Source organism: Grus americana, chromosome 4 (assembly GCF_028858705.1).
Source record: "Grus americana isolate bGruAme1 chromosome 4, bGruAme1.mat, whole genome shotgun sequence".
Taxonomy (NCBI): domain Eukaryota; kingdom Metazoa; phylum Chordata; class Aves; order Gruiformes; family Gruidae; genus Grus; species Grus americana.
In genome coordinates, this window is record NC_072855.1 from 6,223,057 (window position 1) to 6,245,923 (window position 22,867).

The 22,867-nt window shown below is 46.5% G+C and overlaps 2 protein-coding genes across 2 annotated transcripts in view; one reads left to right on the top strand and one right to left on the bottom strand.

Moving 5' to 3' along the window:
* Positions 1-1,721, top strand: part of EIF2AK3 (eukaryotic translation initiation factor 2 alpha kinase 3) — a 45,296-nt gene extending 43,575 nt beyond the window's left edge. The window contains exon 17 of the mRNA XM_054824584.1: positions 513-1,721. Within this exon, the coding sequence (XP_054680559.1) occupies positions 513-689 (177 nt within the window). The 3' untranslated portion in view covers positions 690-1,721. The remainder of the gene's footprint in view (positions 1-512) is intronic.
* A 3,570-nt stretch (positions 1,722-5,291) lies between these two features.
* LOC129206128 (octopamine receptor-like) lies at positions 5,292-20,293 on the bottom strand. Its single transcript, XM_054824842.1, has 6 exons — positions 20,164-20,293; positions 19,392-19,600; positions 12,390-12,511; positions 11,980-12,268; positions 7,222-7,398; positions 5,292-6,155 (listed from the first exon to the last, which is right to left on the bottom strand). The coding sequence occupies exons 3-6, from the start codon at positions 12,406-12,408 to the stop codon at positions 5,480-5,482; spliced, it is 1,161 nt and encodes a 386-aa protein (XP_054680817.1). The 5' UTR covers positions 12,409-12,511; positions 19,392-19,600; positions 20,164-20,293; the 3' UTR covers positions 5,292-5,479.
* Between the last annotated feature and the right edge of the window lie 2,574 nt (positions 20,294-22,867).

Below are 22,867 nucleotides of genomic sequence, written 5' to 3' on the forward strand. Positions count from 1 at the left end.
GGAATGTGATGTGCTGTGCTCAGCTGGAGCAGGGCACTAATTCTGATTAAATTTGAGACATATTCAAGCTACCTGTATATTTACAGGAAAACCTCTAATTGGCCATAAAAAATCTCTGTATGGCTTAAAACATGGTGGCTTAAACATGAAGCTAAAAGTTACTCATAAATATTTCATGTGTTTTAATATTTTTTTTTAATTGGAAATGATGCAAAGGTTTTATAACTCTGTTGAATCTTGGGTCAGATTTGATTTGCCAAATTGATTGTAGTCCTTGAGTAAAGACAGTTTAACAGATGCACAGTGATACATTTTCAAATATTTAATGCATTTCTAGCTACTGTGCCAAAGCACTAATACCCAAATTACTCAGGAAGCAACTGGGGACATTTTCCACTTGTTCATACAGCCACAACTGAAGTCAGAACATACTAAATAAGAAAGAATTTATGAATTGGTTCATGTAACACGTGCGATGGTTTTTGTTTTTTTTTTTTTTTTTTTTTTTTTAGTACACCATGGTGAAGGACATGCTCTCTCCAAGTCCCACTGAAAGACCAGAGGCTGCAGCAATCATAGAAAATCCTGTATTTGAAGACCTGGAACTCCCACCAAAACCAGTGCTTAGGCAGAGGTCACGGACAATGAGTTTATCAGGAAATAAGCATTCCAGACAACCAAGCAAGTAACTATCCTCAGGATCACTTCTTCCACTCGGCAGGTTTTACAGGGATTGTTCAGCAGAAGGGTCGTATGATGCAGAATGTCTATCTTGGAAATAGTTTACTTAAACTTTTTTTGCCATGTTTAATGTGTAAGACGTGTTGGACAGATTTTCGTTTACTTTGACAGCCAACGAAAGCCAGTAACCACGCTTTTCACATTCCATTTTTCTTACCTTAACTCTCCTAGGCGGATGGGTCCAGCTACTGTGCTTACCAATGTTGTGCTCCATTATCAGTTTTTTGGGTTTGTTGGGTTGGTTTGAAGCTTGTAAATGTCAGCTTGCTGGGTAAGTGAGAGATCTGTAACATGTAAATAGAATTAAAATACTGTATTTTTATAGAGCAAATTACAGTCTCTAAGCCTAGTGAGTATCTATCTGGACCACTTGCTGTTTGGTGAAATGAAGATGATTTTGAAATGAACTATGACTCCATTTTTGTCCCTGGTGGGTAAACTGGGAATATGCACTATTTTTAAAGCAAAAAATTACCACAGCTGTACATACTGTCACTCTCCATAGTCAGTCATTAGAGGAAATCGTTTCATACTTCTGCACTATAGTAGATCTTAGGGAATGCATTTTATACAGATAAACCTCTAGAGAAGGAAAAGGAGCTTTTTGCCATTAAAAAAGGGGGTTTTATAGGCAGTGGTTGGAAGAGCCATAGTAAAAATTATGTACGAAAATGTTGTGATTCTGAAAATTTAAACCTAATGAAGTCATACGTGTCGTATGTAATCTTGTAGATTTGTACTTTTTAAAAAAATCAACTGATAGGCATTTGTGTAATCTGCTAATTTAACTGCCTAATGCCATGCTTTTATTTCTCATTGTAAATATGTTAATTTTTATTTATAAAATACAGAATCAATCCATTTGGGTTGGTGGTGTACAGAATGCACTTGCTATAATTGTTCAGTGCATTAATTATTGTGACTTCTTTCAAGTCTAAATGATTTAATAAACTTTTTTTATTTATAAAAAAGAAAAGAAAGTAGTAGTTGCTTCTGTTCAAAACCTGCATCAGTGCATGCTGCAGACGGCAGCCTTGTGCAGCTGGAACAGGAGGACGGGCACTGCATTTCTCTGACTTGCTTTGCTTTCCTGCCTCATACTTCCCCTGGTGCATCTGATGATGCAAAGATGCATCTGCTGCTTGGAAGTGAGATACTATCTGAAGAAAGAAGGGAACTGAGCTCTTCTAAACTGAGTGGATTATGGAAGCAATCTGTCAACTGTTAACAGAGAGGGAAGTCTTGAAGGGATAAGTCTTACGCTATTAGAACTGGTTTTGCATAAATGCATTTTCCTGTTTTATGGGCTTAAATTTCTGAAGTTGTAGGCTCTGAAATCAGTTTCTATAAAAGATGCTGGATTCAGATCCTTCTGGGAATCACTGTACTGTGCTGTGGCACAGACTAGCAATTAAACCAGCTGACACTCTGCAGCCTTACGATAAAGCAAAAGTGGATTACAAAGATTGTCTTCCTTGTGCTCTTGGATAACTCTCCTAGACACTGGCTTGTCCAGTTGATGCCAGAAGGCTACAGTGAATATTTGGTCAGAAATAGAACTTTATCGAGTTTAGGTGGGTTAAAACAGAAGACAGTTAAGTGTGTCCTCTTTCTTGGATTTCCCTGTTAGCTCAGCTGTAAATGCACGGTTAAATGCCCACGTTTAAGCCTCTCTTGCCTCCCTGCCAGTGCAGTGATTACAGGTGGAGCACAGGAGATTAAGGTATTTTTAACTTGCTGTCTATCTGTGCTGAATATAAGTAGCTGCCTATTCCAAGGGCCCTGCAGCATTTCGGTACCAAAAATGGCATACGTGTTCACACTAGGCATGTCTGTTTGTTCTGGGATGTTACGCTTACCCTCAAAGGCATGTACAAATCCTACCCTGCCACAAAGGCACCTGGCCATGCTTAGCTCTTAACTGCCTGTGTCGGTGAGTCCCTGCTTCTCCTAGTGCTGAATGCTGGAGGGTGTTGTCCCTGTCTTCGCTCCTTTTTGCTCCACGATTTGACTGAAAGTCTTTTCCCTAAGCAGAGAGGTTTTCCTCTGAACTCTCCATGCAAGCACTCATTTCCCTGCCTCGGGCAGCTCCGCTCGCTCTGCCACACCAGTGGGGGAAGAGGACACTTCTCTGTGCTATGAAATATCCCCCTGAGCTTCAACACCCCCATCAGCTCCAGGACTACTTTACCAGCTCTTCAGAACCAGGCTACGCAGAGGGATGTGCCTCCCATGTTCTTTTGCTTCTTTAAGACAGGTTTTAATTATACTACGCTTCCCTGTTCCATCTGTGTCCTTCTGCTGGATGATGTTCTTCACTCAGCTCAGACCAAATGGTCAACTGTGACTGAAAGACGGAAGGCCTTTGGTCTAATGTGCACTTGCTCTATGCTCACATCCTGGAAGGGAAAGCAGTGAAGGCAGGCTTTTCTCAGCTCTGTGCCGATGGCAGCAGCAGCTTTCCACCTTGTCTGTGAGATCCCAGTCTCTACATGACAGCCCTGGTGGCAGGAACATCCGATGGCTCGTTGACAAGTTTATTGGCCTTCTTTCAGATTATCAACATCTAGGAACCAACTATCAGACTATCTCAGTGTCCCTGTGGCCACAGAAATCTGTGCGTACCTTCCTGCCAACTGTTGTTTGCAGAGGGACACCTGAACATGGAGGCAAGGACAGCTGCCAGCTTACGGTCCTGCACAAAGGAGCTCTGGTCTGGGGCTGTGCAGCGCTGCAGTCCTAGCCTGTTCTTGCAGAGGGTGTTGCCTACCCTTCCACTCCCTCCCCCCATAGCTTTTGGGGCTGAAACATCATTCGTTGTCCTGTTTTATCAAAATGAACTGGGTGGCAGAAGCAAGAATCCTGCCTGTCCGCCTTTGTGCCCACTGGATCTAGATGCTTCCTCCAGAATGAGGGCAGGATTGTGTAGTTCTTCTTACTGCTTCTGCGTTGTTATTGGAGTTGTAGGAGCTGGGAGACCTAAAGCACTCTGAGACGTCATTTGACAAGAGTACCAGTGTTGCAACCCCAGGTCAGGGCTGTTTCTTCTACCAGGCTCTTGAGAGAGAACTTGCACAGTGTCCTCAGTAGCTGAGCTGCTCCAGGCAGTAGCTACTTGCTTTTTGCTACACCTCTGAGGACAGTCCTCTGCTACCTTTGAGCCGGCAGAGCAGAACACCTCAGGACTTTCACTAACCCCTCCTTTTTTATTTATTAACAAAGTGACATTCTTCACCCTTCTGAATCCCTCACTCCAGTAGTTTTAGAATGATATGTTAGCCTGGATGTCTTTCTGCTGTGTTTGCTCTGCTTCCCAGGCTGCAGAAGCCTTGCCTGTCCCAGGTGGGCGATTGAGCACTCGGAAAAAGCCCTTTTAGAAACCACCCTGGAAGCGTTTCACATCCGCAGAAGAGCAGTCTAAGAGCAGTGACTCTCCCATGTAAACCAGCATGAGACCCCACCAGAACCATCCTGGGGCAAGCGGTGGCTGTGGTCTGAGTGGTTACCAGTCCTCAGGTGACTGCTGCAGAAAAGCTGTGGTCCTGGGGGCTCAGGTCCCACTTTTACTGACTGTTAGATGCTGCAGAGATGGTCGGGAGCAGTCCTGCCTTTTCAGGGTAATCCTTCAGTGAGGTGTTCCATGGCCCGCCTGTGGGGAGTTGGTGCTGTTCGATGCTGTTTGAAGTCCAGACAAGCACTTGGCAGTGGTAAAAATCATCATTCCCATTTATCATCTTCTGGTTTTTATGGCTGTGTGGTCCAGCAATACTCTATAGCTATGCTCATAGCGTCAAGGTGTAGACATCACAAGTGCAAAACACTCAGGTAAGTAATAATTCCACCTCACGTGCAGTTTGGCTGGTGTCGGTCACACGTAGCCCCCTCTGAACTCCCCAGGCATTCGGTGCTATTGATGCTACAAGCATTTCAGCAAGTCTCACTCGTTTCCTGGGTTCTGATGCATCGGATATTCCCTTCCAGAATTAATAAGGGAACTCACAGCTAATTCACAGAAAGCCACTGAAGCAATGATCTTAGATGTTACAAACAGTAGCCACGCTGTCTGTGCACATAGAGCATTCCTCCTGCCCGTTCCTGCCTGCTGCTGAACCCACCCTATAGTGTTAAACACCAAGTCTGAAAGTGGAAAGCTCTGAACCTCTCAGCGTTTCAGGAGTGAGTTGAACCTTGAGCAACAGCCCAGACTGCGGAGAGCACAAGCTGCTGGACCACGTGCTGCCTTTGTAAAGACACGACCTCGGCTCTTCGAGCACATCCCTCCTAACTCCCATACACAGACCGGCACACGTGGAGTTATTAAACCTGGTCAAATTTGTAATGTAAGCTGCAAGATGAGTGCTACAGTGGCTTGATAAGAAAGAAATACTGTCCCACCTTAGGTTGTAGATCACCAGATGTACACAAAGACAAGTTCACATTATCATACTGATTTTTTTTTTCCCCCAGCATAAAGATTCAATTTGTCTTAGGAAATGCTCATTAAAAAATAATTACCCAGGAAGGAATTAGCTCCATTAGTTATAAGAAATTACCCCTAAAATATCAAAGGTCCTCATTTGTAAAACTGTGGAAGATGAAGGGATGCATCTTCATTGTATGCCCCAAGCTGTAACATTCCAGCCCCTCTTTCCCCTATTTTCCTACCCGTTATTTTCCATTAGGATGTGCTCTGGCACTTTCTGTACCACCACCTCCAGGAACTGATTCTGCATCCCTATTACTTGGGTTTGCCCTTCAGGGCACCATTGGGCCCTGGCACTGTAATGCTATATTCTAGGTCTGGAGCAGTCTTGGAAAATGTGGCTATGGAAACCATGTCTTCTCCAATGTCCACCTGAGACCTGTGCCTGCAAATGAGCAGCTTCTTCAGGGCCCGTTGGAAGTCCCGGTTCAGGAAAGCATAGAGCATTGGGTTGATGGTGGAATTGCAATACCCTAACCAAGTGATGATCTTGAAGGTGTCAACCAAGACTGTGCTGGTGGAGTCGGTGCCTCTGGCAGCAAGCCAAACGTTCAGGACAAAGTACGGCAGCCAGCACAGCACAAAGACTGAAATGATAATGCTAATGGTCCGCGTGGCCTTGTTCTCCAGCTGCAGATGGTTCTGCCGCTTGCTGTTGGGGTGGTAGTGAATCTCCAGGGTCTGAGACATGATACGAGTGGCCTTGAGCCGTGAAGCTCGGTAGATGAAGAAATACATGCTACACATGACCATGAAGGGAACAAAAAATGCCAGAGCAGAAGCCACGATGGCAAAAATCCAGTTGGTGACAAAGATGCATTCTCTGCCTGCATCGAAGTCCACCCCGGGGATCTCGTTCCAGCCTTGCATGACGGGAAGGAAAGAAATGAGGGAGGAGTATACCCAGACCATGCAGGTCATCATGATGCATCTGTGAAAGACACGAGAAGGGAAGAAAGGGTCTGAGTTATTTTGAGTTCAGAACATCCGGTACGATTCAATCCCCATGGTAACCTGTGTGGGAGACCACTGCTCAGCAGTCCCACAGGGCTTGGAGAAGTGGCCAAGCAGGAAAAAAGCTGGGGTAGAACAAGTCCATACGTGAGTATCTCTAACTGGGTAATTGGGTCTCTGGGTTACAGAATTGGGGTCGGTGTAAGGGATGCTCAGAGCCGGCTGAAAAAAAGAAGAGGAAAGGTTTTACAGAGGATTTTTGTAAATATTTAAAACAACACCTTGTAGATTTTTTCTATTTGGTTTCAGCTTTAATATCTGGCCACTATCTCATCCTCTGAGGAGCAGTAGGGTGGAGGTGATGGACACTAGATCCTCAGTACCACTGCAGTGCTTGCTCTGTGGCACCGCAGGCTGCACAGCCCCCTCCTCGTTTTGGCGACTGCCCGCGCTCCGCAAATCGTACACAGCAAGAGTCACAGCGGGAAAAACATCCCCGAAAGAGCCTGAACCCACCTTGTAATGCACCCTGCAACTGCAGCGTCCTCTCTGCCCACCCTCAGACAGCTTTCCCCACCCTGCAGTCCTCATTTCAACATTGCACATGAAACCTTGACAGGAGCTTGGAAATTTATCCTGTTTTCTATTTCTCCCATGAATATCATGAGTTTAAGAGGGGGAAGACTACTGCTACATGCATTCTTCTGGGTGTCATTTTCCCTAGCCCTTGTGGAAATTCCCATGAAACGCCTGCAAAGGGCAGAAGCTGTAGGCACAAGTCAGCCCACACCACCGGTTTCTACCCCATTTTGCAACCCATCCTTAACTCAGAACGCGTTTTTCCAGGAGCACCATCAAACCAGCTCTGCTGCATTCTCCTTTTCTCCTGCACCACATTTTCTGTGAAGTTTTCAACAGTGCAAAGATCCTTTTGCCACATCACTCTGCAGCAACTGTCAATAGCTCATTTGGTCCCCAGTCAATACAGGCCATGGCCAAGTACAAATTTGGAAGGACTCAAAGTGAGGAGCAACTCCACTCACCTGCCACGGGACATCCTTTTTGAATAGTGGTAGGGGGTCACCACGGAGCAGTATCTGTCCAGGCTAATGAAGCACAACGTGACGATGGATGCAGTGCAGAACATGACATCAAAGGAGATCCAGACTTTGCAGAACAGCTTCCCGAACAACCACATCCCCGTCACCTCGTAAATGATACTGCCAGAGAAAATGGGTAGAAACCAAAGCGAGAAGGACTGATTTCATGCCTTTCTTCAAGCCTCCACTGAGGCGATGCCGTATTTTAACACGGAGATACTAAAGGCGGGCGTGCAGTGTAGGGAGGCTCAGTCGGACAGCAGGGATTCATCCTCAAAATGCAACCCAAGGCAATAACCCACAGGTGGGGCACGGCTGAAGAAGACCAAACTTATGCTCCTTGCCTGCACTCTGTGACAAGCAGCTCCCTTGAGAGAGGTGCTTTGCCCCGCAGAGCTCCCCAAATTTACATACACATTTATTTATCACAGCTTTTCCAGTGCCTTATGCAGCACAGACTTTTATGAATTCTCCCCAATTCCTGGGGCATGGAAGATGCTCCCTCCTCCAGGAAACTCACTTTTCATCTGGTCTCAAGCTTCAAAACAAAAGGTTTTCAACTCTTGGGTAAACACCAATAAATTCTAGGAGGAAGCCTATGTGGCTTGTATGTTATGTAGCTCACATATGCCTCAGCGAGGTAAATACACCAGCAAAAAGCAGATATTATGCCAAAATTATTTGTAACAAAGTCAAGAGGGGCCTGTGAGAAGTGAGCAGCAAAGGAAGGAACATATGGCAGCTGTAGAAGGGTTGATGCATGTTTCTATAGCGTTCAGTTAGATGCCATTCGCTTCCCCTTTCTTTCAGCAGCTTTCTGCAGCTCCTGGGGTGCTGCTGCCATAACCATTGTGTGTGAATTTGATGTGAAAGGCTGAGTAACTGCCTAGTCCTGCAAAGCTTTAATTATCTGTGAAGTTCCCAGCTTGCTGGTCAAATACGGTGAAAGTCGGGCTGCTGCGGAGCGGTGCACGCAGGTGGGCTGTGCTGTCCGGCAAGGGCAGAGAGAGTCACCTTGATGTCAGAGGAGTTAGAAACCAACCTCTGTTCTGCATCTAATTAGCAACAACTCATTAGAATGACTTTATGAAGGTTCTTTTAGAGCACAGCTAATGTAAGTGGGTAGGTACAGTGCTGGCTGAAGGGCTCCAGCCCTCGGCAGCTTTTTGTTATGCAGGATGCTACGCAAAAAATCAAGCAAACGTTCATCTACAGCAGAACCTGTCCCTACACCGTGGTGGCCTCCGCATGGGCAGCATGGAGGGTCCCACTGCACACACATGGAAAGGTTTTGTGGCTCTTTTCTAGATGGGGAAATGAGACATAGAGAAGTTGAGGCATGAGTCTAGTAAAGGACTTGAATGTCTTGGCACCATTCCTCAGAAGTCCTCCTTATCTCCAGAGATGCTGCAAAGCCTGTGGTATGAGCACCATGGCCTTCCAGAAGTAGACCGTGCTGCTGTCATGAACATCCCTGACACGGATCCCAGCGGAGCAGGTACCTAGCTCTCATCAGCACGCATCTGGTGGGATGCACCTGACCTTGCAGATGTTCTAACAGCACAGGGTAGTGGATACCTGTTCCCTTTTCTCTGATGTAAAAAGTCTCTGCAGCTTGGAAATGATGCTGGTTAAAAGGAATAATAAAGGCCCAAAGAAATGCGCAGTATGAGCAGAAGTGAAGTCACCTCTGTGTTTCACTTATGCTTGCAAATGAAAAGAGTAGCTGGAAATACTCAGCCTGGAAATGGCTGGGCTGGCTGGAGTACCCAGACAACAAGCTAAGCACAGCTGAGCCGCTCCTGCAAACAAGCCAAACCAGGAACAAAACAGCAGTCTTACTCTTATGAAATTAAGACACCAGGCAACAACCTTGTTTTTGCTTTCTATCACATTTCCTGAGCCAAACTGGCTCCTAAGATAATTTCTTTCCTTCTCTTTGGCATGTGCTAACATTCCGACTGAGGAGCAAACTGCAATTCAAAAGAGCAACATAGATACGAAGCCGAGACGTAGGAAAGATGTGGACCAAGAGCCGCTCCATCAGCAGGGCTGAACAACGCCCAATGGAGATGGCAGGGTCTGTTCCTCACCATGTGGCCCACCAAAAGCCGGAAAGGCTTCACACCAGGTGATGCCAGGGCACTCAGGAGGGGCACAAAGCATCAGTCATGCTCTGCTCTTTGCTCCCCTCCGTAGATTTTGTTGCTAAACAAGATATCACTCTCCTAGGTGGGCCATTTTCTCCCTGGCTGCATAGCAAAGCCTTTGGTTTTCATGGAAATCCTTCCCCCTTTGTAATGCCCTCTACTATCCTTTGATAGGACAAGGGGTAATGGTTTGACACTGAAAGAGGGGAGATTCGGACCAGATATAAGGAAGAAATTTTTTACATTGATGGTGGCGAAATGTTGGCACAGGTTCCCCAGAGAGGTGGTAGATGCCCCATCCCTGGAAACATTCAGGGTCAGGCTGGTCGGGGCTCTGAGCAACCTGGTCTAGTTGAAGATGTCCCTGCTCATTGCAGGGGGGTTGGACGAGATGACCTTTAGAGGTCCCTTCCAACCCAAACTGTTCTGTGGTTCTGATTCTATGATCCTTCCCCTCCACTCATATTCTTCACAGCTGTGGTCCCCTCCTCATCCCTGTTGGGCCCTTCTTCTCCTTTCTTGTTGGGCATGAGAAACCGCAGACAGAATTCCCAATGAAACATATTTTTCAGCTGTTTCTTCTTGTTCCTTCCATGCTTTCCTGGGAGCCTAAAGGTAGGAATCATTCAATTCCCTTCCCCTTTGCGTTCCTAACGGAGCAAAACCTGATGCCAAATTCCCTCGTTCCCCTTGATGAGGAAGAGATCTGCCTCCAGTTATGGGGGATGCCATCAGTCTTACAGGGGGAAATTACAGCTGCCGCGACACCCACCTTGCTCTTTGCTACCGCTCCCTCCCGTCACCCCCATCGCAAATACCACGTCAGGAGGCAGAAGTTATGAGGATGCTGAGTAACTGGAAATTTGAACTGGCGATTCAGGGAACAAGATCAGCCAACCTGGAGACCCTTCCAACCCCTGTCTGGCAAAGAGCCACTTCCACAACCCCGTCTTTCTCCAACATGGAGCAAAAAACGCAATACAAATCTCCTGGTTAAGTCACTACCCTCATTCCTGCCGACTTTAATAGAGTAGGAGAGGTTAGATCATCGTCAAGCCCCTCAGGTGGGTATTTGTAGCACCAGGTAGAGGGGAGAAACAGGTGAATACAGATGGATGATTTCAGAACCTGAACTTAAAAAGTCACCAAGCTTAGAATTGAAATTGGCAGTAAGATTTTTTTAAAGGGCACCATTAACTGCTTTTTTTTTTTTTTTTTTTCCACCTGACACTATAACTCAGTTTGTAATTGCTTGTTGGGAAAACGTCTTTCGGTGCCAAATTCAAAAGCGTAGGCAGCCCTGTGAGAACGAAAGCACAAAATGTGAAAAGAGTTCAGCTTCTTCATATTGCTCCAAGAACACTAAATGGGGTGCATCCCCCCCCAAGCTTTACACCAACCTACGGCCATTTTACAGCACAAGGCAGCCAGAGCCTACAAGTAAACTGATTTCTGCATGTGCTTTATTATGTTTTAGCCAGGCAGTGAAGCTCCCCTAAATATAAACCTCATGCAGGGAGAATGGCCCTCTGAAGTGCCTCTTCCTCCATTAAATATAGGGTGAGCCTAAGTTACCCTATTTATGCTAAAATAAAATAATCCTTACATTTAGACAGAGAGAGGGGAGATGGTCTTTGTCCCCATAACAACTTTGCTGGTTATCGATGTGCAACGCAGTCAGGCGATAGGGGCAAAACAATTCCCCCATCTGCTATCCTGCTGCAGACCACAGTTCTCCTGGCCTGTTTATGCAGGCAAAAGATTTATTTCGCCAGGTCACCGGCCTTCCCCACAAACTCCACCGGTATGTTGTCTGAACCAGCAGGAACAAACAAAATTCTGTGTTTCACCAAGAATATGAAGAATAACATCTCTGCAATAGCCTTTCAAGTTCAGTAATATGAAATCATCCGTTTTCTTACGCTAGTAAGGAACATTTTTGCTTCTCCCTCCCACTCCCAGAAAATAAAAGATAAGGGTAAAGAAGTGTAAAATGGAAAGCTTAGAATTTAACTCCACTGATTTCAATAGTCAGTCTTGACTAAGAAAAATGGGGGAAAAACACGCTCTGTGATTGGCTGTCCATTTGAAAAGTTAGCAGGATCAATGCAGTCATTACGCTCTATGCTGACACGCCTCATCTCGCATTCCCCAAACACACAGAGCGTGCAAAATCATCTAGCAACCGTGCTGGCCCCGCGTGCAACACAGAGCTGGTCCTGGAAGAGGGGACTCATCTCACTGGAGCCACCTGAAGAGCTGCATATCTAGCTCACACCAGCAGCCAGGGTCCCTCTATAGCCTACAAGAAAAACACCCGTGGGAATTCTCTTCCGTTCGTTATAAGGGGGCTCATTAAAAGGGGTAGGGAAACTGAGGCACAGAAACACATATAACCACCGACCCACAGTTAAACTCTTTGGAGAGCCCAGCCCGAAGCACAGCACAGGAACTTCTAGCCAGCCCTGCTCGAACAGCGGCCGCCGTGCTAGGAGAAGTGACATGGCATGCACGCACCGCCATCTGATCTCACCTTACGAGCACTTCTTACCTAAAGGGCATGACCAGACACGCCACAAGGAAATCTGCCATGGCCAAGGACATGATAAACATATAGGTGACGGTGCGCAGCCTCTTCTCCACCACCGGGCAGATGAAGACTATTGTATTTCCCAGGAGTGTGATCAGGTCAATGAGGGTTAGTATCAGCCCGATGACCACCTCCTGGAGCCCGATCCCTGTCCAGTTGCCATCTCCTTTCATAAAGGAGGAGGCAGCGGAGGAGAAATTAGAAAGCCAAGTTTCATTTTTGTCCATCAGCATCTTCCCACTGTTAAACTCTGAAAGAGAGGAAAGGGGAAAAAAAAAAAAAAAGGACTTTAATACATGACTTGTATGTCTATGAAAGGAAGTATAGAAATACTGTTTATGCTTCATTTACTTCAAGAAAAATCCACACACCCTGCTGTGTCTGTGCCATCACTGTCCCGTGGTTATCAGTCCATTAGAAGTGTCTGAAACCCTGAGGGTGAGGGTAAATACGCAGCACTGGCTGAAGTCCTTCATGGCAATTAAAAGCTCTCCTGTGGATGAAAATGCATCAGGTGAAGCGTGATTAAAAAAAAAAAAAAGTACTGAGAGCAGAGAGAGGACAAATAAGCAACCAAAATCCAAAATTAAAGCAGCTCTGCTAAATCCCACTGAACAGCATACTATGTCCACAAAATATGGACAACATATGATCTTTAAGGTCCCTTCCAACCCAAACCTTTCTATGATCTTATCATTCTATATTCTCATTATCATCTTTGCCGCCCACGGAGTGGGTGATACTGCTTGCCCAGGCTGGCTGCTTTCGTAACGCCACTGTTCAGTACATGCTCTGCCCTGGGTTGTCCTGGTGCTTTTTCAGGCTCTGAAGTTAAAAGCTTTTTACTACCGTGGTGAGCAGCTCCATCCTACAGTCTGAATGGCCACGCAGAGCTGCCAGCAACCGCAGGGAGCTTAATGCAAGTAAACAAGTAATTGAGGCATCTGAGGTGCAGAGTCATGTCCCTTCTGTGCCCAGCTGGGAGAGGATGCTCCCAACTCCGTAGCGGGGGACTTTAAAGTCGAGGAAGTTCACGTGCTTGTGTCCACAGCTCAGTTCCCAGACTTTGACCGAGTGGTGGCACAGGTGCCTGGGAAGGTGGGATTGGTGCACTGCAAAACTTCCAGCAGTTCGACGTTCACTGGTGTGGTTAATGGGAACACAGAGGCAAAACTTGCAGGGAAAAGAGAATTATACAAATACTTCCAGACATCAAATTTTTACATTTGAACACCACTGCTTCTCCTGTGACTGGGCTGTGCTTCCACAATACCCTCAGGTCAATCCCACATCCCCAGGGCATCCCTACTAGACACAGTGTGAGAATGGGTCAGGATACATGTCCATGTACTCCAACATGCCGTGCCTCACCATGGCCAAGCGTCACCTTAGGAGGATTATAAGAACAAAGTGGCATGTAGCAAAATTTCCTCAATGTCTGTTTTTCCTTCCAGCAGCCTATGATCCAGAATTACCTCTAAAGATGGTTTCAAGGACTTCTAAGTCATGAAGTTGCCCTGCTTCCCCTTTGGCTCATGCAAACTTTTAGCATCCATGACCTTCTATAGCAATGACTTCCACAGCTCAGCTATGCACCATGCAAAGAAACACCTCTTTTCGCTTGTTTTGAGCCTGTTACCAGCTAGTTTCGTTGGATGTCCTCTGGTCCTTGTATTGGAAAAGGCATGACGCAAGCAATCCCCATCCACTCTCTCAGTGCCACTGGTGGGCTCTTTAATCTCTGTCACATCCCCCAGCTCCCTCATCATCTCTTGGTCAGGCTGAGGAGCCTTCACCAACTTGCTCGTTCCTCCTACAGAAGCAATTGAGGACTCCTGGCCATCCTTCCTGCTCTTCTGAGCCTCTGAGAAGGACCAAAACTACAAACAATTCCCAAGAGGTAAATGCACTGTGGATTTATATATCGGCATAACGATGTTCTCTGTTTTGTCCTGCTTCCCTTTCATAACAATCCCTAACGTGGTTTGCTGCTTTTGATTGGCACTTAGCACCGAGCTGACCTTTCCACAGAACCGCCTATCGCCATCCAAAGATCTCATTCCTGAGCAGTAATGGTCAGCTCAGAGCTCGCTGCTTTACACAGGAAAACAGGATGAAATGAGGAAATTAGGTTCTCTCCATCTCCCCCAAACCCCATCACTTCACAGTTGAATTTCTTCTTCTATTTTAATGCTCAATGAGCCTCATAAAAGCTTTTCTGCAATTCTTTAAGCCAGGCCTTACCCTTCATGCCCTGACTGAACTTTGTTTCACCTGCAAATATCACCACTTCACAATTCACAATTTTTCCAGTTAGAGATTTATTGAACCCCACACTTCCCAGCCCCTATCCCTGTAAAGAGCGTCGCTGACATCTCTTCCACGTGGCAACTCACCATCCACTTCCCCCTGCACTTCAGCTTGCAGACAAGTATTTATTCACACAAGGAACTTCCTTCAACTCTGGACTATTAATTTTCCCTAAAAGCCCCTGCCATGAGGGACCATATTGAAAACCTTTCAGAAATCCAAGCAGTCTACACCAGCTAGGTGCTTCTCATCCACATACTTGCTGTCTTCTTCCAAGCACTCTCATATGATTGTGAGGCTGGGGGGCTTTTTGTAAAAGCAATGCTGATTTTTTCCTTGGATGTAATTGTGTATTGCATCCACCCATTCAACCTTCAAAATTCTCAGCTCCCTCCCCTGACTTCTACTTACTTGCTGGATTTAATGGTTTCCTTTCTTTCAAGTTAAAAAATAAAAATAAAAAGTAAAAATCAAGAAATAACTAAAGCTGTCTAGAAGAAATTAGGAAGGAAAGCTCCTCCTCTGCCCCTCCTCACCAAGCTGGGACTTGCTGAGTGAGCCCTGAAGCTCTCCTGCTCCAGTGCTGACAACAAGCAGCTTTGTTGGACATCAAGCTCTGCGGCAGACCCCCGAGCAGGTGCTGCTCAAAGTCTACAGGGTGTTTTAAGTACATCTGTCTTAATGAAAATGTTCCTTGGACAACATTTCCTGATAACACCCCATAAAAGCGAAATTCAAAACCCTGTCTCCAGCTCTCACGTTATTGACAGGAAAGAGGATAATCCGTGCCATTCTTTCCAACAACCTGTGGACCTCCGGTCACGAGTCAATGTCGCAAACATTGGGTTTCGTTCACGCAGCTTTAAAGGTGCAGGAAAGCGATACTCGGTCTGGGAGAAATGTCTCCGACAGATGGATCAAACCCCTTATTTACCAGCAGCAAAGGGGACATACTTGCTGGAAACATCACCTTTGACAACCAGGATATACTCCCATCATTACTCCCAAAACTTGATTTATTGGTAGTCTCAGAACGCTAATCCGAGATACGTGCACGTGCTGGGGATATCCTTCAAAGGGATGGCAAAATAGCGACAAAGCTTGCGACATCACTTTCCTGAAAGTGAAAATCTTAGCAAACAAGAACGGTGTGGAGTACCCTTTACCCATTATCCCCCACAGGGGACACCCTTAAACACCAAACTTCTTATATATGCTGTGAATGACATGGATCAATATACCTGTAAAACTAACCTTTGGGGTTAGCATGGGGATGCTCCAATGGAAAATTTTATTCTTACTTAACATTGGAATATCATGTGGTCTGAGGTGTGGATTGGGTATCCCTTCTTTGTATCCATTCTGTGTTTTGAATTTTACAATACCTTCCCAGCGGTCACATAGAGAAGCAGGAAAGAATCCCAAGACACGCCCCAAATGAGTGATTAATGGAGTTAAATTCCCAACTATTATATGATGGGCAAATAGCTGTGTTAAAGTTTGAAAATATTTTTACCCTTTATGTAACCTTAAAACGGCACCAATTTGCCCTAGAAAATATTACCTGGCAGATACATCTTTTCAGTAACTGGACATGGTATGCCTTTGGAGAGTTAAATTTACAGGCCCAACAGGTATCGATGATGACCCTTCAGAATTGTCTAGCCCTGGGTATGATATCGCTTAAAGAACAAGGAGTTTGTGGGAAGTCCACCAATAGAGGATGTTGTATCACCATACACAACGCTACTACCTCAGTAGAGGAGGGTCAAACAAAACCGAAGGAGATAACAGAGCAGATGGCGGAACTTTTTCAATCCATGCAACCAGAAGACTGGTTTGATGGTGAGACCCTGAACTCTTGGTTACAATCCATCCTACAATCCATGGGACTCGTGGGATGGGGGGCATGGTTAATGAAAATGGGACTAACATTAGCTGTCGGTTTCCTATTTTTAATGATTGGCATAGCTGTTGTTCACCAAATGATCACCCGTGCCATCTCCTCCTTCTCTTCTCTCCTTTCCCCCTCTGTTCACTATGTAAGAATGACCACTCTAGACGATGACCTCCAGGAAGAAGTCAAGACGTTTCTTTGAGCCACGGGGTGGTGTGGAGCTCCAGTAACGAGTGAATGTCGCAAACATCCATCTTAACACAAGCAAGGACAAACGAGTGGAGCCTGCGGAGGCAAGATGGCCTCCGTGTGAGCAGACAGGGACTGTCTGTCTCCTGAGCATTCGTGCCCAGGAGGGGTCATCGCTCAGTCGTCCCCAAAGAGACGGGGACTGCGAGACCCCCAGGAGCCCCACAACGCACCGACTCATTTCTAGAACATTCCTGAGCACACACTCCGCGTGCTCAGTGGTGACAGACCGCCCACCTGTGGGGCAGGCACATCGGGTTACAAAAAGGGGAAGCATAAGTTTTTGGCGCACGCCCGCCATGTGAGGATTACAACTACAAGCAGAGAACATCGCTGGATCCAAAGGTGATGATATCTCTTTTCTTTTCCTCCCTTTCTTTCTCTCTGTCCCTCTCTCTGTTCCTCTCCACCATTCTCTTTGTCTCTAACTTCGTTTTCGGCACATTAGGGTAATATCGTTACAAGTTTTGCTAAGCCGTTATCTCTCATGGTTCCGCTGAGTTTTCAGAATTGTTATAACTTTTGCCAAGCACTTCCACTGAGTTTTAAGTAAAGTTGTGATTTGTTTGAACCTCTTGAGTAATTGTCATTACTCCTGACTACCGCGCAGAGAATTAAAAAGTTATCCTTACCCTCACCCACCAAGTGGGATGGGACACAACCCCACTGAGGATGCCACCAAACGGGATGAGCTCCTTCGGAACAGTTTGATTTCAATGCAACCTCATTTCCTGGCAGAAAAATTGTTCAGCCCATTCTCCCCTTTACGAGGTCCGCACAGACGGCACAGTGACTGCCGGCTGGCAAAATCATATGGTGACAGCGCACGGCTGCACAGCCGGCCAAGTTACAGAACCTGCCACCGCAAGGTCCATTACATGGTCAACATCCATCTTCTAGATCATCTGGTCATCTGCCACCTCCCATACCTGCTGAGAGTGTCCTCACACCTCTGGAGCCCCTGCAAAATCTAGAAACACTCCTCTGATTTCCATCTCAAGTTGACCCCTAGCCAGTTTTAGCACATGAGTATCATCCAGTCAGCCCTATGTTCTCCTGGAAGAGCATGCAGCATTAAGATAGGCTCCCAAGGCATGAATAGCAAAACTTAGACTTAATTAATGTCAATCTTTTCTCCTTTTTTCCTTTGGCCTCATAGATGAGATTGTCTGGGGTTTTTAGATGTAACACTGAAACAAGAAGGTTTAGAAGTCATACCTTCCATCTGCAAACAATGACTGTGCTCACATGGTTGTTAAGTATGTATCGGTGTTAGCCTAACTCTAACTAAAGCAGATCATTACTTACACAACGTTGCTCTGGTACTGATCTGTGAACACACACCACGCTCAAACTTCAAGCAGGACACAGCTATTACAGTTCATCTTTGCAAGCTCTTTATTCTACTCCAGTGTCACCTTAGCCCCTGGCCTGGGTTAAAAGTCCTTTTCAAGTGAAAAACTAACAGCAGGTTGCTTAATGCAGGATACGTCTAGGAGCATGACACAATGATGCACAAATACAGGAGACAAATGTGTCCACACTCACAAAACGTTAGAGAGACAGTTTCTTGCATCATACTATTTGTTGGTCAACACAAGGACAGACTGCGGGGCTGGAAGTGAGACTCTCCTCATTTGACATCCGCAATTTCTCCAACAACAAATATTCAGCAGCAAGAAGGGATGATGGGTGCTTGAAACTTCAGGTTTGGGTTCAGGGTGCAGACAGCAGGGTCCTGCTGCTCCTGGCTCCTTTTCAAGGATCCCCAGGCAGATCCTGGAAGCCCATCTGCAGTCAGTGTCACAGCCAAGCACCCAAGCTTATGTCTCTCATCCTTTTTGCCTCTGAGTGGGCAGCCAGCAACTTCTCTCTTGCTAAGAATTGCTGCTCCTGAACCACCTGGAGAATTGTTAATACAGGAAAGCGGGGGATGATACAATCTTCACATCTCTCTGGAAATCTTTGGGACAAAACGGGCTGTGCCGTCCTTCCAAGGGACGTATTTTCACAATGTATTCTTCTACAAGCTGCAGCAGCTCATGTGGTTATGCTGCTGGTACAGCACAGTGTCTGTCTTTAACATCAGTTTTTCAGCCTTTCCTGTAAGGAGTCCTCTTAAATCTATGGGATAAATGCTCAGCTGTACCGTGATGTCGGATCATCCCAGGTTTCCTGGGGATCTCAGATGCCTTAGGGTTCGCGTTGTTCTTATTTGGACATTACAGTTTTGCTTCCCTTCAAAAACTGGTGGACTAGATTCTGTTCTGAGTCTGCCTGAGCGAAGCAACTCTATCATTTCAGTGGTTTTCCTTTAATATACAGAAAGTTTGACCTAATTTATTCAGCAAGCAAATCCCAACTAAAAGGTTAATTTCATCACTAAATGGTATCTTTTGATGGCAGGGGAGCTAAAAATAGCTCTGTAATCTCAAGGCCGACTGCACTTTAAAATCTTAGAGGAATTATGAAAAATTGGAAATATATTTGCTGCCAGACTCTGCTCCTCTGCTAAACCAAGTACAAATCAACGTGCAACTGTACCTGCCCCAGAACCTCAAAACACACTTCCCTCCTCCCCTCTGCCCCAAGGTGAGACTGCATCGCTCAGGAATTTGTTGAACAGTGCATTGCTCTGCAAGGCTGGTGTGCAGTGATAAAGGAGCAGGAACATCCCTGGGCATGCTTCCACCTGTAAAACATGCATTCAAGGAGGCCACGCAGCAAGAGAGCCTTTGCACTGACTTTCCTTTTCTCTCTCTCTTCCTCCATCCAACTTTCCCATCTGAAGGGCAGCATTTCTCAGGGCACGAATGGTTTCCTTCTACCTCCAAATCAGTGCAGAACAACTCCTACAACCTCTCTGACAGCTAACCAGCCCCGGCTGTGAAAACCCAGCAAAACACACGATCCTTACCTTCGAAACTGACTGTTGAACGCAACCAGATGGCTCAAAGCAGCTCAGCAGTACCGCTGAGCCCGGCGCGCGGTGCTTTTCCCAGCAGCAGGGTACAAGGGACTCACACCAGCTCGCAGGGCTCCCAGATCCCATCCCACGGAGCAGATCCCAGCCTGGCTGTGCACGGCTGACGGTTTCTGCCCCAGCGCAAGACATCCAAGCCGCGCCTGTGAGACAGCACAGCGATTTGCCCTTTGAGATCTCCCCCGTAGCAGAAGTGCATGCTCTTCCACAGCAAAAGCAAGTCTACTGCAACCACCTCTCCGAGGAGCGAGGAGAGACTGAAGCGCAATCGCAGCAGTAAAACTCAAGGCAAAGTTAAACCCACGCTGCAAACACAGGGGTGCCCATTGGTGTTAGGGGAGCAACTGAGCCGGGGTGTCAAACCCCAACACTGGGGGGTGGGATGGGGTGGGGGTGGGGAGCAAAAACCCCAGCCCCTGGGCTGCAAAACGCCACCGCCTAGGGTGCAAAACCCCAGTCCTGGGGTGCCAAATCCCACCCACCGCGGGGCAAAATCCCCAATCCCGGGCAGCAAAACCCCAACGATGCTGCAGGGCACCAGCCCGGAGCAGGGGGAAACTGCCCGGGGAGGGGCTGGGGGGTCCCGCCCGGGAAGGGGGTCTGCCTCGGAGGGGAGGAAGGCGCGGGGAGGGGGGGGGCTCAGCTCTGGGGGGAGTCAGTGTTTGGGGGGATGTCCTTCAGGGGGCGGGGGGGGTACAGGACCTACCTGGGGGGAGCCTGCTGGAGAAGGGGGTCCCACCCGGCGCGGCGAGCAGCGGCAGCCCTGCCCGCGGGCAGCCCAGCCCGGGAGAGGGGATCGCAGGAGCTGCCCGGGGATGGGAAGGGGGATGCCGGCGGCGGCACTTACCGGCAGCGGGGCGCCGTGCAGCCCGCCTCTCACGGGGGCCGGCCACCGGGGGAGCCGCCCGCTCCTCCGCCCCGCTCCGCTCGTTCGCCCTGCTCCCGGCCGGGAGGCGATTCATCCCTCCGGGCGCCGTGGTTCCCCGTGGAAACGGTGCTCTTTTTATTATTTTTTTTTTTTTCGGCGTTTAAACCAGTGCTTCCTGGCACACGGCAGCTGCAGGAGCACGGCAACCGCACAATAGGATAAAAATTAACCGGAAAAAAAAAAAAAAAAAAGGCGTGCAATCGGACTGGCTTCCCTGTTGCTAAAAGCGAAGGGGTGCTTTGTTCATAAACTGAAGCAAAATGCTAAAAAATCCCAGACTTTAAGAGGAATCTGTTAGCGCTAGCGATGGTGAGATGTTACCTGCCCAGCCCCTCTTTGCCTTGCCGAGGACGCGGAGTCGGGCTCGGTGGGATGGGATGGTAGCTGTTGGGTTTCGGAGTCGGGCTGGCCAGGTTGGAAACTGGGCACTGGGTTGTTCAGGCATGTGCCTGGGGGATAGCTGGCTAAATCGGTAGCTTGGAAAGGAGAGGTCCTCCTCCCAGCTGCAGGTCTGGGCTTGGAGAGACTGGCACCTCCCGGACTACTCGGGGAGCTGACTCAGCTCAATGGTCTGGCAGAAAATTAACTCGGCTAGAAAAGGTATAAAAGCCTGGTTCTTTGAGAGTTCAGGAGAGTCACACAAAGCTGGAAGTGTGTAAACCTCGTCCATAGCTCGGGTTCTAAAACAACCCCCTGTATCACATCCAAATGCATCAAATCTTCACACTTGGTTGCTGTAACCAAAAAGTCCCTCTCCTTTCCTACTTGTTTTTCAAAGACAATTGCTAAGGTTTTGGACTGTGGCCCATCACCAAAAATGCCCTTGGAGAATTTTCTCAATGAGTCTGGAGAGGAAACCTCTTGAGCAGGGTTGGTGGACAGTAAAGAAACCCAGATTTACTGTCCTCTCCCTGGAATAGCTCAGCTCTTGGCTGGTCACTGGCCTTTCGGGTTTCAAACTTGTGTTTGACATTTCTGATCAAACTGTGATGGATGAACATGTTTGGAACATTTTGTGCTGCATTTATTGCTTCAGAAATAGCATATTACCCTTTGAAAATAATAAGATCTATTTTAAATGATGCTTTTCCATTGCAGGAATGGAAAGAAGGAAAGGAAGGAAGGGGGGAAGGGAGAGAGGAAGGGAGAGAGGAAGGGAGGGAGGGAGGGAGGAAGGACAAAAGGAAGGAAGGAAGGAAGGAAGGAAGGAAGGAAGGAAGGAAGGAAGGAAGGAAGGAAGGAAGGAAAAAAGAAAAGAAAAGAAAAGAAAAGAAAAGAAAAGAAAAGAAAAGAAAAGAAAAGAAAAGAAAAGAAAAGAAAAGAAAAGAAAAGAAAAGAAAAGAAAAGAAAAGAAAAGAAAAGAAAAGAAAAGAAAAGAAAAGAAAAGAAAAGAAAAGAAGAAGGGAGGGAGGGAGGGAGGGAGGGAGGGAGGGAGGGAGGGAGGGAGGAAGGAAGGAAGGAAGGAAGGAAGGAAGGAAGGAAGGAAGGAAGGAAGGAAAAAAAGAAAAGGAAGGAAGAATTTGTATCACAACCAAATACAATCTCATTTCTGTATTTTCCTTTAATAAGGATAAAATATTTTCTGTAAAGGTGGAGAAATAAGTAATGCATGGACCAAAGTATTTTGTGAATCTAGATTAAATTCATTACTTTAGTCAACATAAACTTCAGTGTATTTCTAAAAAGTGAGTTTTCACAATTTCTATGTAAAATACTTTAATATTATTGTGTTTAAAATTATCTTCTAATTTACATTTCATTTTGTAAAAAAGTTTTTATAAAACTTGAAATTTAGGCAAAATATTTTATTTTGCATCAAAAAGAATAATTTTGAAACTTGAAGAAAAGATTTTGCCAACCCTCTTTGCAGGCTGAGCTCTTGAAGTCGCTTTCTGACCTCCTTCTTCACACCGTTAGTGCCACTGAACCAAACAGCAGAACCTGACCAGGGAAGATAAACAAAGGAGAAGTTATAATAAAATAATGTAGGGATTGAGGCTTTTATTAAAAAGCTCATACCAGACTCTGTCGTTTCTCCAGTGCTGACAACCAAACATCAACAAATAGAATGAAATTACATATATATATAATGTAAAATTATAAATTATTATATATATTATGTTACATACAATACATAATTTATAATATATCTCTATATTATGTAATTATATATCATATAAATATATATAAATATAGAAATTTTATAATACAGAAAGTAGGCCTGAGGAGAAGGACTTGGGAGTGTTGGTTAATGAGAAGCTCAACATGAGCCAGCAGTGTGCGCTTGCAGCCCAGAAAGCCAACCATGTCCTGGGCTGCATCACCAGCAGCATGACCAGCAGGTCGAGGGAGGTGATTCTGCCCCTCTGCTCCGCTCTCATAAGAGACCACCTGCAGTACTGCGTCCAGCTCTGGGGGCCCTGGTACAGGAGAGACATGGAGCCGTTGGAGCGAGTCCAGAGGAGGCCATGAAGATGATCGG